Here is a 14552-nt window from a genome sequence, read left to right as displayed (position 1 = left end):
TGTGTAGCCCAAATACCCAAGCTTTGATTGTGCCATCTGCTTACCTGCTGGGATTAGCTCCCCTAAAATGCCCCCTGCCCGGGTTTGCATCGAAACTGCTCAAGAACATTCCAGAGCCACTCTCAGTTTCTTCTGACCCCCCACATCTCTTCTCTACTTGCTCTGCTTTCTCCCACTCCCCTCTTCCCATCCCGGTAGAACTGTCAGAGGCAGCGATATTGACCATCCATCATCTGAGGTTGAATTTCGGATGAACCGACAAATACTATTTTAGTATAACTATGTCCCAGAATTTGCATGGGATATACTTATACTAAAAAGCAATCTGTTGTTCATGTGAGATCTGAATTTAACTGGGCAGCCTGTATTTTTATTTACCAAATTTGGCAATTCTATGCCTCAGGGAGATCACTCTGCACAACTGCCTTCCCAGAAGCTCACTGTGCAGCCCATCCCTGGCCATCCTCCATGGCCAAGGGCATCTCATACCCAACAGCTCTCGGACAGTCTGTGCCTCGGACTCCAGGTTTAGGAAAAGAGGACATGGCACCTATACGAAGCCAAAGCTTCACCATGAGCCCTGCCCACAGGGCAATCATTCCCTGCATGATGGACAGTGGCCACTTCCATCAGAAACTCAAGATATGATTTGGGCTTCACGTCCCACGAGACAGACTAACCAACCCTAAGATGGCGCATTTTCCACTTGCTGCAGCCTGAGCCATCATCATGCCGGGCACGGTGCCGAGAAAATAAGCTTCGTAAGGAACCTTGAGTCTAACTGGAGAAAGAGTTGATGCGCTCACACGTGTGTCCCCTGACACACACGCACTCACACCCATGACCTAGCGGTGCCCACAAATGCCCCCCAGAAAAGGAGGCAGCCTGAATGCAGGAACGAGCAGCAATCACAAGGGAAAAAGATAAGGCCCGTGATTGTTCTCACCGTCATGTAACGCAACAATCACGTTTTGGAGTCGGGCAGCTTTGGGATGGAATCCCGGCTCTCCCATTTTTCAGCTGTAGGACTCTGAAAGCATGGTTTGAAGTCTCTCATCTTCAATTTCATTTCAGAAAGCAGCGATTGGCCATTTTTTTTCAGGGTCAGGTAGTAAACATTTTACGCTTTGTGGGCCGCGTGGTCTCTGTTCAGTGACCCAACTCTGCCACTGCAGCAGGAAGGTGGCCGTGGACTGGATCCATAACACCGGTAGCTAGATGGACATGACTGTGTTCCACTCAAACATTAGTTACAAAAACAGGCCGAGGGCCGAGCCAGGGTTTACCAGCCCCTGGAAAGGGATGGCTACACATGCCCTTCAGGGTGTCAGGGGATTAAATGAGAGGGAGCATGGGAAGATTCTGGACCCGCACCTTCCTCAGAGGTCTGGTGTGGCTGTAACAAACAGCAGTGCACTCTCAAGGCACATGCAGGACCCTGGACAACTTGCTTGAAATATAAAATCTCATTTAATGCTCATCATGATTTCAACTCTGTGAAATCATCGCTAAACCCCCCCACATGGAGACGGTAAATTGCGTTGGAGAGAGAAATTGTCCAAGACACGGAGCTGGGTGGCAGGCAGGGTTCGAAGGCTGCATGGCATTCTGTCCTTACCGGTACACCGCACCCCCTCTTCCGCTGCCCTCTGCCAGGGACCTGTTGCAGCAAGGGGACCTCGTGGCTTTTTCTCCCAGGAGGCCATTTGCTGGTCTCTTTGCCTGCACACAGTCCCCGTGCTAATCTGGCCCCTGTCCACTTAATCGAGGCCAGTGTGTCCATGTTCCTGATGAGACCGCCATGGGCTTCCCCTCCTCAGCCCCCCAGTCCCTCAGCCCCCAAAGCTGTTTTGTTTGCAGGTGACCTGTCCTGGCTTACGTGCTGAACCACGCAGGTAATTGAAGTTGAGTGATTTCCTTCCACAGTGGCTCCTGAGGCCAGAGCTGACCCGCTGACCACACCCTCCAGGACAAGTAAGCGGAGAAGACTCCACAGGAGGAGAGCACGGGATCGGGGGTGACATGCCATCTAAATGCACATGCTCAGTTCTGATGACCGCTCTTTGTCAGGCCTCGGAAGAAACATTAGTACACCCATTTTTCAGATGATGTGAAAAACTGAGGCTCTGGGAGTTAAAAGTTACAGGTGGCTCAGCACGAGACTCGCTGGACTGGTCTCTAACCTGATCTCAGACTGTAAGACTTTTGTGTCCCTTATGTCGTGGTGACTTATGGAAAACATCCTCGTCCCTAAAAATGTCTAGGCCAATATGTCCTCGGAAGAAATAACTTAACCATTTACATTGCTTGTGGTGATTAATAACCATGGATTCTTTATTAATAAGCATACATCATTCATAATAACCATTTACTAATTACTAAGAATGAATAGATAAACAGATTCCCTGATTAACAGGTGGGGACACCGTGGGTATGGTGGCATGTTCTTAAGCCCCTGCACACACCCTCTGGGTTCAACCCCTCGGTCCTAGGAGGCCCCACAAGATGGATAAAGGAGGCGCTCTGAGACGCAGTCGTTTGCCTGGGGTAGTACAGCATAGAGTTCCGTTCGTTCTGAACCTGTGAATTTTACTTTGAAGAGAACCATCTTCCTGAGCTTCTCTCCTTTGCTGGAGCACTTTAATGTGTCCACATCAGTAAACGTGTAAGCCCGATTTCTACATAACACCATCATAATCTTGACCTTCGACACATTGAATTTGAGGTAGTTCCTTCCTTCCTCGATGGTGCTGGGGGTTTACCCCCACTAGCTCTTTGTGGTACAGCCAGAAGTGCAATAGCAGCCTAGCTCAGTGGTTAGGATGGCCAACTTTAGCCGGTGGGCCCGGATTCTGCGACTTCCTAGCTCTACCACCTACCGTAAGTGACCTGTCTTTTCTGTGCATCCCCTTTCTCATCTCTGAACAAGGGTGAGCATAGTGCTAATTTGTGGGGCTGCTGTTTAGTACAAGCAAAGCACTTGCTACTGTATCTGGCTTATAGTAAGTAGGTCTTAGTCTATTCTTGCTGCTACAACAAAATATCACAGATTGAGTAGCTTGGAAACAACAAAATTTATCTCTCCTGGTTCTAGAAGCTGGAAGTCCAAGCTAAAGACACCAGCATGGTCAAGTTCAGTGAGGCCTGCTTCCTGGTTCATAGACAGCCAACTTAGGGGTGCCTGGGTGGCTCAGGCGGGTGAGCGCCCAACTTCGGCTCAGGTCATGATCTTGCAGTTCGTGAGTTCGAGCCCCACATCAGGCTCTGTGCTGACATCTCAGAGCCTGGAGCCTGCTTCGGATTCTGTGTCTCCTTTTCTCTCTCTCTCTCTGTCCCTCCCCCACTCGCACTCTGTCTCTCTCAAAAATATATAAACATTAAAAAAAAAGGAAGAAGAAAATAAATACATAGATAGCCAAATTCTTGCTGTGTTCCCACACGGTGGAAGGAACCAGGGAGGTCTGTGGGGTGTCTTTCATAAGGGCCCTGATCCCATTCGTGAGGGCCCCCTCCTCCTGACCTAGTCACCTCTCAAAGTTCCCTAGGTCATCCCGCTGAGGATTAGGATTCAACATTTGAGTTTGGGGGAAGCACAAACATCCAGTCTATAGGATAGTAGGAGCCTAATAACAGTTAAACAACAACAGTCTCATTTCACAGGGAAATGGGGCCCGGCAGTCTTCTGGGAGCCACATAGCAGGCAGCTAGAACCCACCATTCTGCTGTCCCCTCCTTTGTTCAAAAATACATGATCAAAAAAAGTTTTTTTGTGGGGCGCCTGCGTGGCTCAGTCGGTTAAACGTCTGACTTCGGCTCAGGTCATGACCTCGAGGTCTGTGAGTTCGAGCCCTGAATCGGGCTATGTGTTGACAGTTCAGAGCCTGGATCTTGCTTCAGATTCTGTGTGTCCCTCTCTCTCTCTCTCTCTGCCTCTCCCCTGCTCAAGCTCTGCCTCTCTCTGTCTCAAAAATAAAAATAAAACATAAAAAATGGTAGCAAAGTCTTTAAAAAAAAAAAGGTGTTTGTTTGTTGAAACTCTGGAGAAGTCTGCTTTCCTAAAGTATTTCAAAGAGGCACCTGCCTCAAGACCTGAAGGTCGCAGCTGCCTTTGCCAGCAAGCCCATGTCTGGGGAGGGCAGTCTCTTTGGCTTAACAGTGGCGCAGCCATCGCCACCAGCTCCTGGGAGGTAACCAGGGGCGGAGCAATGACCTCATTGCCTCCTGTGCCTGTAGGATGGCAGTAGCTTCCAGAAACCAAGGTAGGACAGGCTGGGGTCACCACTCACCCTCTCTCTCTTTTTTTTATGGGCAGATGCAGGCCAAGACCAGCAAGGCACGGAAGCCACTCGGACAACACCCCCTCCGGGTAAGCACACTCGGGCCCTCCTGCCTGCGTATAACAGTCGTCCCTTTGTGTGTTTATGAGATCCGGTGTGTTCTAGAACATGGAGGAATCACTGAAACCAGTTCCCTTCTACACCCCCTCCCAAGAGCAGACATATGAAGTGAAAAGGTAGATCCATTTAGGAAGAAAAGGAAGAAAAGGTGGAAAGAAAGGGAAGCCTACCTGATAAAGAGATGCATTTAGAAAAATATAGAAGACTGTGTATTGTTTTCTATTTAAATCACGTGTCATCCCACATTATAAGGACAGCCACTTTCAAGAGCTGAAGGTGTCTCCCTCTGCTGTCTCCCCACCGCCCAGCAGATCTATGATGTAATTAACATGAACTTGAGATCCCGTGGTGACACGGCTTTGGAGTCTGAGCTGTTAGCACTTAACACATGAGATGATTCTCCTCTGACATGAAATATTTTCCTATAACATGATTTTTAGTGGCTGGACCACAGTTTCTGGTACGGGATGCCATAACTGTATTTAGGCAATTATTTCTAACATTGTTACTGTAAACAATAGGTCTACGCTTTAAACCCAGCACTTCTGAATCATTTGTCCCCACACGTGCTGGAAGTGGAATTACTGATGGCGTGAGTAGGGCTCGCCATATGTTGCCAAATTGCCCTGAAGAGAAACTGACCCTCTGCGGATCCCACGACTGACACTGTGTACTGTTATTTAAAAGCAAGCAAACAAAATCCTCTACCGTTTTAACAGAAAACAACAACAACAAGAAACCCCATGGTAGCTCATTTTTCCTCCTTCTCCCTCCGATGAAAATTGAAAGGAGTGTCTCCCTCTCTGCCCCTCCCCCACTAGCGCTATTTCTCTGTCAAAAATGAACAAACATTTTAAAAAATGTTAAAAACTAGATTAAGAGGGGCTAGTGATTTGCCTGAGGTCACACAGCTAGTCTGTGGCTGAGCTAAAATCCAAAGTCAGATTTCCTTACCTCTAAAACTGTGTTCTTTCCACTATCTTGAGTTTGTCAAAAAGAAACAGGGCCGCACATTTGTTACAGGTGGCGAGACAGGGGCGCCGGGGTGGCTCAGTTGGTTGAGCGTCTGGCTCTTGATTTTGGCTCAGGTCATGAGCTCGGGGTTTGTGGGATCGAGCCCCATGTTGAGCTCGGCACTGAGCATGGAGCCTACTTGGGATTCTCTCTCCCCTACTCTCTCTGCTCCTCTCCCACCCCCTCCCAAAATGGATGAGTAAACTTCAAAACAAAGTGGCAAGACAAATTTTATTCAGGTTTCTGCAGTGGGGGAGGGAAACATCAGGGGCACTGAGCTCGGCTAGGATCTGTGCGGACGCGGCAGGGACTTTTAGAGGTTGAATGGGAGGGCGGATAACGATCGGGAGCCCCAGCAGACTCAGGGAAGTGAAAATTCCAAACCGGGGGTAGGGGGCTGTTTTCTGGAAATTCATGCAGAGCAGGTGTCGGGTCAGTGAGGGTCTCAAGCTGAAGTTCCTTTGGTGGCCTTGAGCTTTCTCGGGCAGGAAGTCAAGGGCAAGTGGGAGGCTGGATCATCCTGGGGACACTGGGCTGGGGTGGGTGTAAGTCTCCTTAGTGTGGGGGCAGGGCATGGGTGAAAGAGTTTGTGCGGTGAGTTTGCAGTTCTCATAGGTCAAGGTTGAGGCTGGGTCGAGAAGAGGGCCCAGAGCAGCCTGGCTGAAGTCTGGTCAAGGAGAGAGTCTGTCAGCTCCCAGCAGTCTGGAACATGATGAAAAGAAGCCTGCTGTGGGTTTCTGTTTGTGGGATTGGAGAGGGGGGCCTGATGTGAGACAGAGGATACGATGGGGCTACTGTAGCCCTGCCCCCACCCCCCAGGGAGCGGAGCGCTGAGCAAGGACACAGAAGCCCAGATGTATGAAGCAAACCAACATGGCGGGTCTGGGGAGCGACCAAGTCAGGGGACCCCTGAGATGCCCTGGCCTCACCCAGCACTCTGGGTCCACAGATGGTGGGGGGCACAGCCTACGAGGCTCCCTCAGTCTGGACCAGGCTGGGCCGGAGACACCGCTACCTCTGGCCAAGAGAACAGATGGGGCAGACACAGAGCAAAGGGAGATCCGGACGGCGCCCAGGGGGTCTGTGTGCAGGGGGGGTGGGGGGCAGAGAGATCCCGGCCGCCTCGCAGCCACAGCGAGGACCTGGCACTTCATCCCGGGTGTGGCGAGAAGCTGCGGTGTCTGAGGTGGGGTCCTGCTCGCCGACACTACTGGGTACCAGGAATTGGCTTCAGGGTTCGCCATTCTTGTTACCTCTTCACTTGTTGTTGTTGTTGCTGTTTAATTTTTTTTTTTTTTAACATTTATTTAGTTTTGAGAGACAGAGAGGCAGAGCATGAGCAGGGGAGGGGCAGAGAGAGAGGGGGAGACACAGGATCTGAAGCAGGCTCCAGGCTCCGAGCTGTCAGCACAGAGCCTGATGCGGGACTTGAACCCACAAACTGTGAGATGGTGACCTGAACTGAAGTCGGACGCTTAACCAACTGAGCTACCCGGGCGCCCCACCCCTTCACCTGTGAACACCACGGCAGGTGCGAGGTGGTCGACACGACACACACAGGCCAGGCAGGCTGTGACAGACCCCGAGAGAGGTCCTGCACCTAGATATGGGCTCCTGGCCGCCTCGAGGTTATCACGGGGCACTGGGAAATCCTCACGTAACATTCATGGATCCCCCGAGACTCCACCCTGATGTCTGCAAACCCAGATCGAGGACATGAGCCTGGCAATTTGTTCTTCTGAAATATCTGTCTGCACTTGGCCTTGATCGTGTGTCCACCTGCAAATCTCTTCTTGAGCCACTTTTTGAATATGAGCCATTAATGCCACGCATTTTCAGGATCTGCAGAGATGGGCGCCTCGGGACAAAGTGTAACCATCGTTCCCGCTGGCTTGAAGTCTCTGGGCTTCACTGTGTCATCCGTCAAAAGTCGCCCAGGGGAGATAAGTGGCAAAGGTGAGTAGGAGCAGGCCGAGAGGCATCTGTTCACTCTCGGCCTTGAGGTCCTCCGGGCGGGTCGGGAACAAAGCCCTTGGGGTCAGATATCACACTGCGACCTCAGGTCGGTGCTACGAGAAGGGGCCACTCCTTGCCAGGTGAGCTCATGAGACTCAGAGGAGACCTGACCTGCCTTGTGGCCACTCAGCTGCTGAGCCGGGAAAGGGGCCCACTGGTGTCGCGCCCCCACCCCTCCTGCTGGCCCCCAAGGGAAGAGCTTGGCACCATCCACGCCGCGATTGTTGGAAAGAAGGAAACCTCGGGGAGTTCCCAACCCTCCCGTTCTCTCCCCTCCTCCCAGGCCCCCACCCAGGGCCCTGCACCCACAAGGAGGTACAGCCACAGAGGAGGGCTGTTGGCACCCGGGCCAGCCCTTCAGAGCAATGGAGAGGGAGGCTGGGCCGGGGGCTCTTCGCAAGCCCCTGGCTCCTCGGTGGCTCCCCCCCCCCCCGCCACGAGCATGCGATCGTGGGGGCGGCACGGTGGACTGCAGCCTGACTTGGCCCGAGTTGCAGGCAGAGGAGGTGGGGAATGAGGTGGGGGGGGGGGTGCAGGAGGGCAGAGGCCGAGGCAGAGAGAGAAAGTCTGAAAAGCGAGTCCTGGCAGAATGTGCCAACTTGGAGGACTCAGGAGGCCCGGGAGGCCGGCCAGGACGCCCCGAGGACGCTGGGCCCCTGCCGGGGCCTCAGGGGGACACGGTCCCTCCGCTCGGTACTCAGGAGTGGCCTGAAAACCCCTTCGGTCCTGCCCAGCCCCCCGACCCCTCAGTGGGATTTAACCAGGAGGCTGGGTGAGGGCCGCAGAAGCCTCGAGGGAAAGGCTTGCTCTCGGAAACGCAGCTCACGCCGGACAGTGACGGGGACAGGGCAGTGGCGGTTTGCCAGGAGAAGGGCAAGGGGAGGCGAGGACAGTTTCCCTGGACGCTCGGTACCCTTGTGAGTCACCGCCCGCCTGTGTGAACGCCGCCCCGCTGTTCTGCTCTCCTGACAGTGCTGTGTCTCATCAGCCTGTGACAGGTTCACCTTCCTGCACCTGGGAGGGAGGGGCATCACGCGGGTGACGCCTCAGCTCGGAGAGATGCTCTTTTGTCTCACGTCCCGATGCCCGGAGGAATTTGAATCTTACGGCTGCTACTGTGGGCAGGAAGGACGAGGCGAGCCGAGGGACGCCCTGGACAGGTAGGGACGGGCAAGGGCAGCAGCCCGGCGGTCGGCGAGAGGGGACAGCCCTCCTCTCCGCTGGCCACGGCCTCACAGAGAAGCGCCAGCTCCCTCAGGGCGGCTCGCCGCCATCACGGGCCCATTTTCCTGATGAGCAACTGAGGCTCGGACATGACTAAGGTGCTGTGAAGGTGCAGAACCACACAGGTCTGGGACCTGTCAAGGTGGGGAGTCTAGAGTTCTTTAGCCGCCAGGTACCGCCCTGCTGTTTGACCTGAAGGTGGCCACAGTGAGATTCAGCTTCTCAACAACTTTCAAGGGTCACCGGTAAATTTTATAGCCGCCACTCCTGCAAGAATTTTCAGTGACCTCGTGTGTTGATGGATGCATCCATTCATTCACACATGCACTCAGCCCACGTCTTGAACTTTCGCTCCGCGCCAGGCACTATGCTAGGTGTGGTGGGGACATGCAGATAGTTACACCAGAACGAAGCGGATCGAAACACACTGCTGTTTTGGCAAATATTACTGCACTGGGCACGAGATGGGCAATTCAACCAAAAGACCCACGGATGTAATAAATGTGGCGGAGGAAACAGAGGAAACGGTGGGGGGCGGGGGGAGGGATGCCAACCTAGACAGGACTTGCGGGAACATTCCGAGGGCAGAGTAGGTATGGAGTACAGGCTGCACGTGAGGGCCCCACCCCGGCCCACGGCCTGCAGGGAGCTCTGCGCTCCAAAGGCATACGCCCCTCGGGACGGTGGGGCTGCCGAAGGAAGATGGACAGTGACAGAATGTCCTGGAAACAGGGATGGCAGGCACACGGGCATGTCACCTGCACTCGCCCCATCACTCACCTCCATGGGCCCTCTGCCCTCACCCCGTCATCTGAGCTCCGCCGGGCATCCCAGGGAGGAAGCTAGGGCCGCCTTCCAAACTTCCTCCTACAGGGTGCCACCTGCCACCAGTGTCTATTCCAGCAGAGTACGTAAGAATCGTAAGCGTGTCTACGTTAGGAAGGTCGGCAACACGCCCCCCCGCTCCCCAAGACAGAGAACGATGCAGGCGCTACTGCTCCCGAGGCCATAGCTCTCCGGCGCTTTAGATGAGGGGTAAAAACCTAGGGTTGGTCCCAGGGAAGGACGGGGGGCGGGGTGCTTCAGGAGAGGCCTCCTGGCCACTGGCCAAACTGCACAGAAACATGAGATCTGACTGGGCAAACTGACCAAGGAAGTCAATATGGCTTCCTTGACATTCACAGGGAAGGAATCCAAACTTGAAAGCCATAACCTTGACCAAGGAAGAGGTTCTCAAATTGATATTGTTTTCTGCAAGGGTGTCCTTTCAAAACCATGTATACTTTACATCCCGGGCAATTAGGGGTGACTTTTAAGGGTATTTTGATCACATGTGATTTCTGATTCACTCACTGCCTTTGGATTTTAACAATTATTTTAGCTACCCACCCCCAGCCACCCCGGCCTGGTGCAAGCACCAGTGTGGCTCAGCTATAACAATGGCTGAGCGGGGCTGCCATTCGTAGCCTACATGGACCTCCTGCCATTGGCTAATGTGACAGGCACGGTGGGTTGCTGGCAACAGACAAAGCAGATACCTTGGCTGAGCACAAGCATCACCAAAAGCCGTGACTGAGCCCTGCTCTGGCCATGGTCTCTGACGTCATGTGAGAGCAATTTAAGGATGGGGCGAGTGGCAAAGGGAAGATTTCGGGGGAGTGGCATCTCCTGGGGGCTGGAGGTGTCACAGGATTCCTTCAGATGTCCGTGTGGCCGGAGGACACTGGCAACTGTGAGGTTCTGTCAGGTCTGTCTAAAAGCCAAGACACTGATTCACTCATTCCCATATGGTTACCGAGGTCTTGCTCCATGAGGCAGACTTTTCTAGATGCTCTTCTTCACTTATGCTCTGCTCTCTTTCAAGGGTGGGGGCCAACGGGGGTGCCCTATGGATGTGGGGTGAATTATTCTATTATGTAAAAGGTTGGAAGGAGCAGGGTAATCCATTTGGTACCTCTGCGTAAACGAAAGACAGCACCCCTTCCTCAAGACGATTTCCAACTGTTGGCAAATTACTGTAATACATATGCAAATCATTCATCTTTGCAGTCAACAGTTGTAGTAATAAAAATACAAAAAAAGAACATTTTTAATACTAAGATGCATACAGCATGATTGGCATGGTCTTAAATGTTGCATCTTTGTGCAGTGCACAACTTAAACAACCATACATGATGGCCCTCTGTGTGCTGGAAAGGAGGCCTTGGCTTGTCTCACTGCTGTAGGGATTATGGGAGAAGCAGGCCTTGAAGGAGCTCCTGGGGCAGCTGGGTTATCCTTGGTCTTAGGTGCTGTTTTTCCCACCACTGCTGCCTGGAGCAGGTGAGAAGGCTGGGCTGCCTGTTTGAGAGGCTTCCTCCATCACCAGTGGAGTGTGTGGACGGCGCAGCCAAGTGTAAGTGCCGCGGGCCTGTTACAGCGAGCCTTTCCCTTCATCCACGCTGGCATCATGTACGGCTCAGGCCTACCGGTGCTTTCCCCACCACGTTTTTGTCTAGACTGTGATTTAATACTCTTGACTGTGAGGCACAGTTAGTACCCTATTCTGACGAGGACGCTGAAGTTCGAGAGGCTAAGTCACCAGCTGCCTCCAGAGCTGGCGAAGGGCAGACCGGGGATGACACAAGTAGCCCATGCACGTGCCTACACGTGCCAGCCGGAGCTCTCCAGATGTATTAGCAGTTAACTGTCCCAACGACCGTGAGGAGGCACCGAGTCTCCCCTTTATGAGAAGGTGGCCAAGGCCAGGGTCACAGAGCAGCAAGAAGTCAGTGGGAGGAGAACCACACTGCCTGAGACCAAGGACCGAGACCTTGCGCTCGAGGGTCTTGTGGCATTTTTCTTCTCTTCCAAAGAAGCAGAAATCTTCTCCCAAGTGAACTGAGGAGCCCCATAAAAAGGGAGAGCCCTGGCTGATGGAGAGATGGGCCTGCAGCCCCCTCCTCCCTCCCCTGAGAGCCTCGGCAGGACACGGTGTCCCTGTGAGCGAGCGTCACTCTCACGCACCTCGAGCCTGCTTTAGAAGTGGCTCCATTTCCTCGTTGCACCGATGATACCCATCTCCACCCCCGCAGCATGCAACTGAAACATTCAAGAAATCGGGTAGGGTTGCCAGATCTACCCGCTAAAATAGCAAATAAAAATACATGAACTTAAATTTCAGATAAACAAGTAATTTTCAGTGTCAGTACGTCCCGAATGGACATAACTTATATGAACACATTTATCTGAAATTCACATTTAACTGGGCCTCCCCTATTTTATCCGGCAATCTTAAAATAGATTGGACAAGAACTACTTCCATTTGACAAAGGGGGAAAGTCTGGCCCAGAGAAGTAACAGTTCCGTCCAACAAATATTTCCCGAGCGCTAACTCGGCAAACAGGTGTCAAGGATTGACTTAGGTGCTCGAACACATGGGCTCTGCCAGCAAGGTCCTCTGTCCAGCTAGAGGGGAAGGTAGAAACAGATACGGACGATTAATGCACAATGTCATGAATACACAACGTGCTGGGAAGGTAGAACCATAGATGGGATTTGAGGAGTGTCCACAGGAAAGATCCTCCCCTTACTAAGGGGTCTCAGGGAAGCTTTCTAGAGGAGCGGATGCCAAGGGGGGTATTAACAAACAGGTAGGAGTTAACCAGAGGTGGGAATATTCCCAGCAGGGAGATCACGTATGCTGGATGCCGCGAGGTAACAAGATGGCGGGGGTGTGGGTGGGGGGGAACGGGGCCACGTGCCACCCACCCTCTCATCCACTACTCTGTTCTTGCCCTCAAAGGTGTGGGGCAGAGCCTGTGCGCGAAGCTGCTTTGTGCCTGTGACCAGACGGCGGCCGAGTGCATGGCCTCTGCCTTCTTTAACCAAAGCCTCAAGTCCTTGGGCGAACGAGGGTGCCCGGGCCACAGGCCGTCCTGTGAGGACAGCTCGCACGGAGGGCCTGCGGCTTCCTCCCTCGGCTCCAGCTCTGAGGAGAACAGTGAGGAGGCCGCGCCCCACATGGAAAGCCTGAGAAGAACCAGAAGGTTTCTGGGGAAGCCACTGGGTGGTGTGGGGACCAGGCCAAAACACGGCCCCAGGCAGATCCCCAGAGGAAGCGAGGAGCACACCCTGTAGCTTCCTCCCTTACCGCCTCCTCCTCTGTCCTCAGCACAGGCCCAAGGGGAAGAGGGCCGGGACGGCCCTGGGGGGTCAGCTCGAGCGGCAATGTGCACTGAGAGAGGGCGGATGAGGGGCAGCTCTGTACTTGCTTCAGTGCACCCTGGAAGCTCAATAAATACTCCAGTCGGTGTTGGTGCTGGTTTTGTTTTGATGAAACGTCGTAGATACTGGTGCGTGAGTAGATGTCCAACGGAAGAGGACAGAACCATGGAGCAAAAAATGATCTCCACTCTAGAATAACTGAAAATGACTTTTTCATTCTATTAACAATGGATCTTATGAGATGACCGACAGGGACACCAGTGGCCCACCGAGGAGATCTATGAAGAACTGAGATGATGGGTCTGGCATGAGCCCTAAAAGAATACTTAGATAGAATGCTAGAATACTTAGCATTCTAGTTGTTACAAGTGGCCATGTGTCATGGCCACCACCAGGAAGAATCACTGCTCATGCTTGTCTGAAGTCTGGGATTCTGTTTTGTTTTGTTTTAAAGGGTTTATCCCAGTGGCTGGAAGTTTGGGGGGTTTACATGCCCATGCTGACAGGGGCAGACTAATATCACGGTTGCTGGAAAAAAACAAATGCTAGCCGTCGTTCCATCCACCCACTCACCTGACCGTGTACCAGGCGGAAGGCAGCGTGTTACTAGAATCCCCCACAATATTGGGTAGGAAGACAAACTCCTTGGTTCACATCACATCCTTGGCTCCCAATCCCCATAAACCCCATGTCCGGTAGAGAGAGAAGAGTCCCCGTCAGGACCCGCTGGAGTTCAGTGTCGCTGACCTTCTTATGGCAGACAATCTCTGAAGTTGAAGACAAGGGTAAGAAAGTCAAAGATCACGGTGTCAAGCCAAGAGCTGATGTCCTTCCTACCTTCCAGGGGAATCATGATCACACGACACTTTTGATGAATCCAACACACTGGCACCTTTTCTACGGTGACTTTAACTAGCAGCCAAAGTTTGGGTTCTCCCAAAGTAAACTTTGGGTTCTCAAAGTCAACCCTCTGACAAAAACTTGAGAGCAAGTTCGGTTGGGAAGTGAGGGACAGCCCGATGGAGACCAAAGACGCAGGACGGGAAAGACAACGAAAGGTGCCTTAGCAAACCGGTTCTAGAAGTAGAACACAGAGAGAGGAGAGAGGTCAGGGTGTCAGCTTCTGGCAGATCAGCCAACACTCCTGGGGAGGAGATTTCCTTCTGGCCTGCTGCCCGTGGGGGCAAAGTGGGCTCCGGGGGCCAGAGGAAGGCTTCAGGCAGAGAAACACAGGTGCTGGCGGCTGCCATCAGCCAGCGTGTGGTTAGTTGGTGGCAGAGGAAGGCAGGTTGCTGGCGGCAGTTGCTCCAGCTACTACACTGCTGGCTGGCTCCTCCTTCCTTCAGCCCACAGCTGTTTACCAACTGTCCGCTCCCACAGGCAGTCATGGTGGTGCCAGCCTGCACTTGTACGGTGACCATCTGCCTCCCCCACATCTTCACCAGAGGCGGCTGGATGTCGCTCAGGGAAAAAAACAACTGGCGTGACCCACTTCACACTCGTAGCTCACAACCTTAAAACCTCATGCGGGTGCTCAACCTCTCCTTAGAACGTTGACTTTCCTGCTCTCCGAGACCACGGTCTGGCTTTAGCTCCTCTCCTCAGACCTCCCACACGTTCCCCTCGCACTCAGCTCAGGACTCTGGAGGACTGTCAAGGGTCTGAGACTTCACCCTCCTTGCAACTTAGATGATC

At 53.1% G+C, this 14552-nt stretch overlaps 1 protein-coding gene across 1 annotated transcript in view; it reads left to right on the top strand.

The window, feature by feature from the left end:
* OC90 (otoconin 90) overlaps positions 1–12808 on the top strand; it is a 30162-nt gene extending 17354 nt beyond the window's left edge. The window contains exons 9-13 of the mRNA XM_039221188.1: positions 4313–4366; positions 7251–7367; positions 8416–8587; positions 10940–11046; positions 12436–12808. Coding sequence (XP_039077119.1) covers positions 4313–4366; positions 7251–7367; positions 8416–8587; positions 10940–11046; positions 12436–12770 — 785 coding nt within the window. The 3' untranslated portion in view covers positions 12771–12808. The remainder of the gene's footprint in view (positions 1–4312; positions 4367–7250; positions 7368–8415; positions 8588–10939; positions 11047–12435) is intronic.
* Positions 12809–14552: the final 1744 nt, after the last annotated feature.

The sequence above is a fragment of the Hyaena hyaena genome, unplaced genomic scaffold, assembly GCF_003009895.1.
Source record: "Hyaena hyaena isolate Hyena2069 unplaced genomic scaffold, ASM300989v1 scaffold_954, whole genome shotgun sequence".
NCBI classification, from domain to species: Eukaryota; Metazoa; Chordata; class Mammalia; order Carnivora; family Hyaenidae; genus Hyaena; species Hyaena hyaena.
This window is presented reverse-complemented; position numbering and strand designations above follow the sequence as displayed.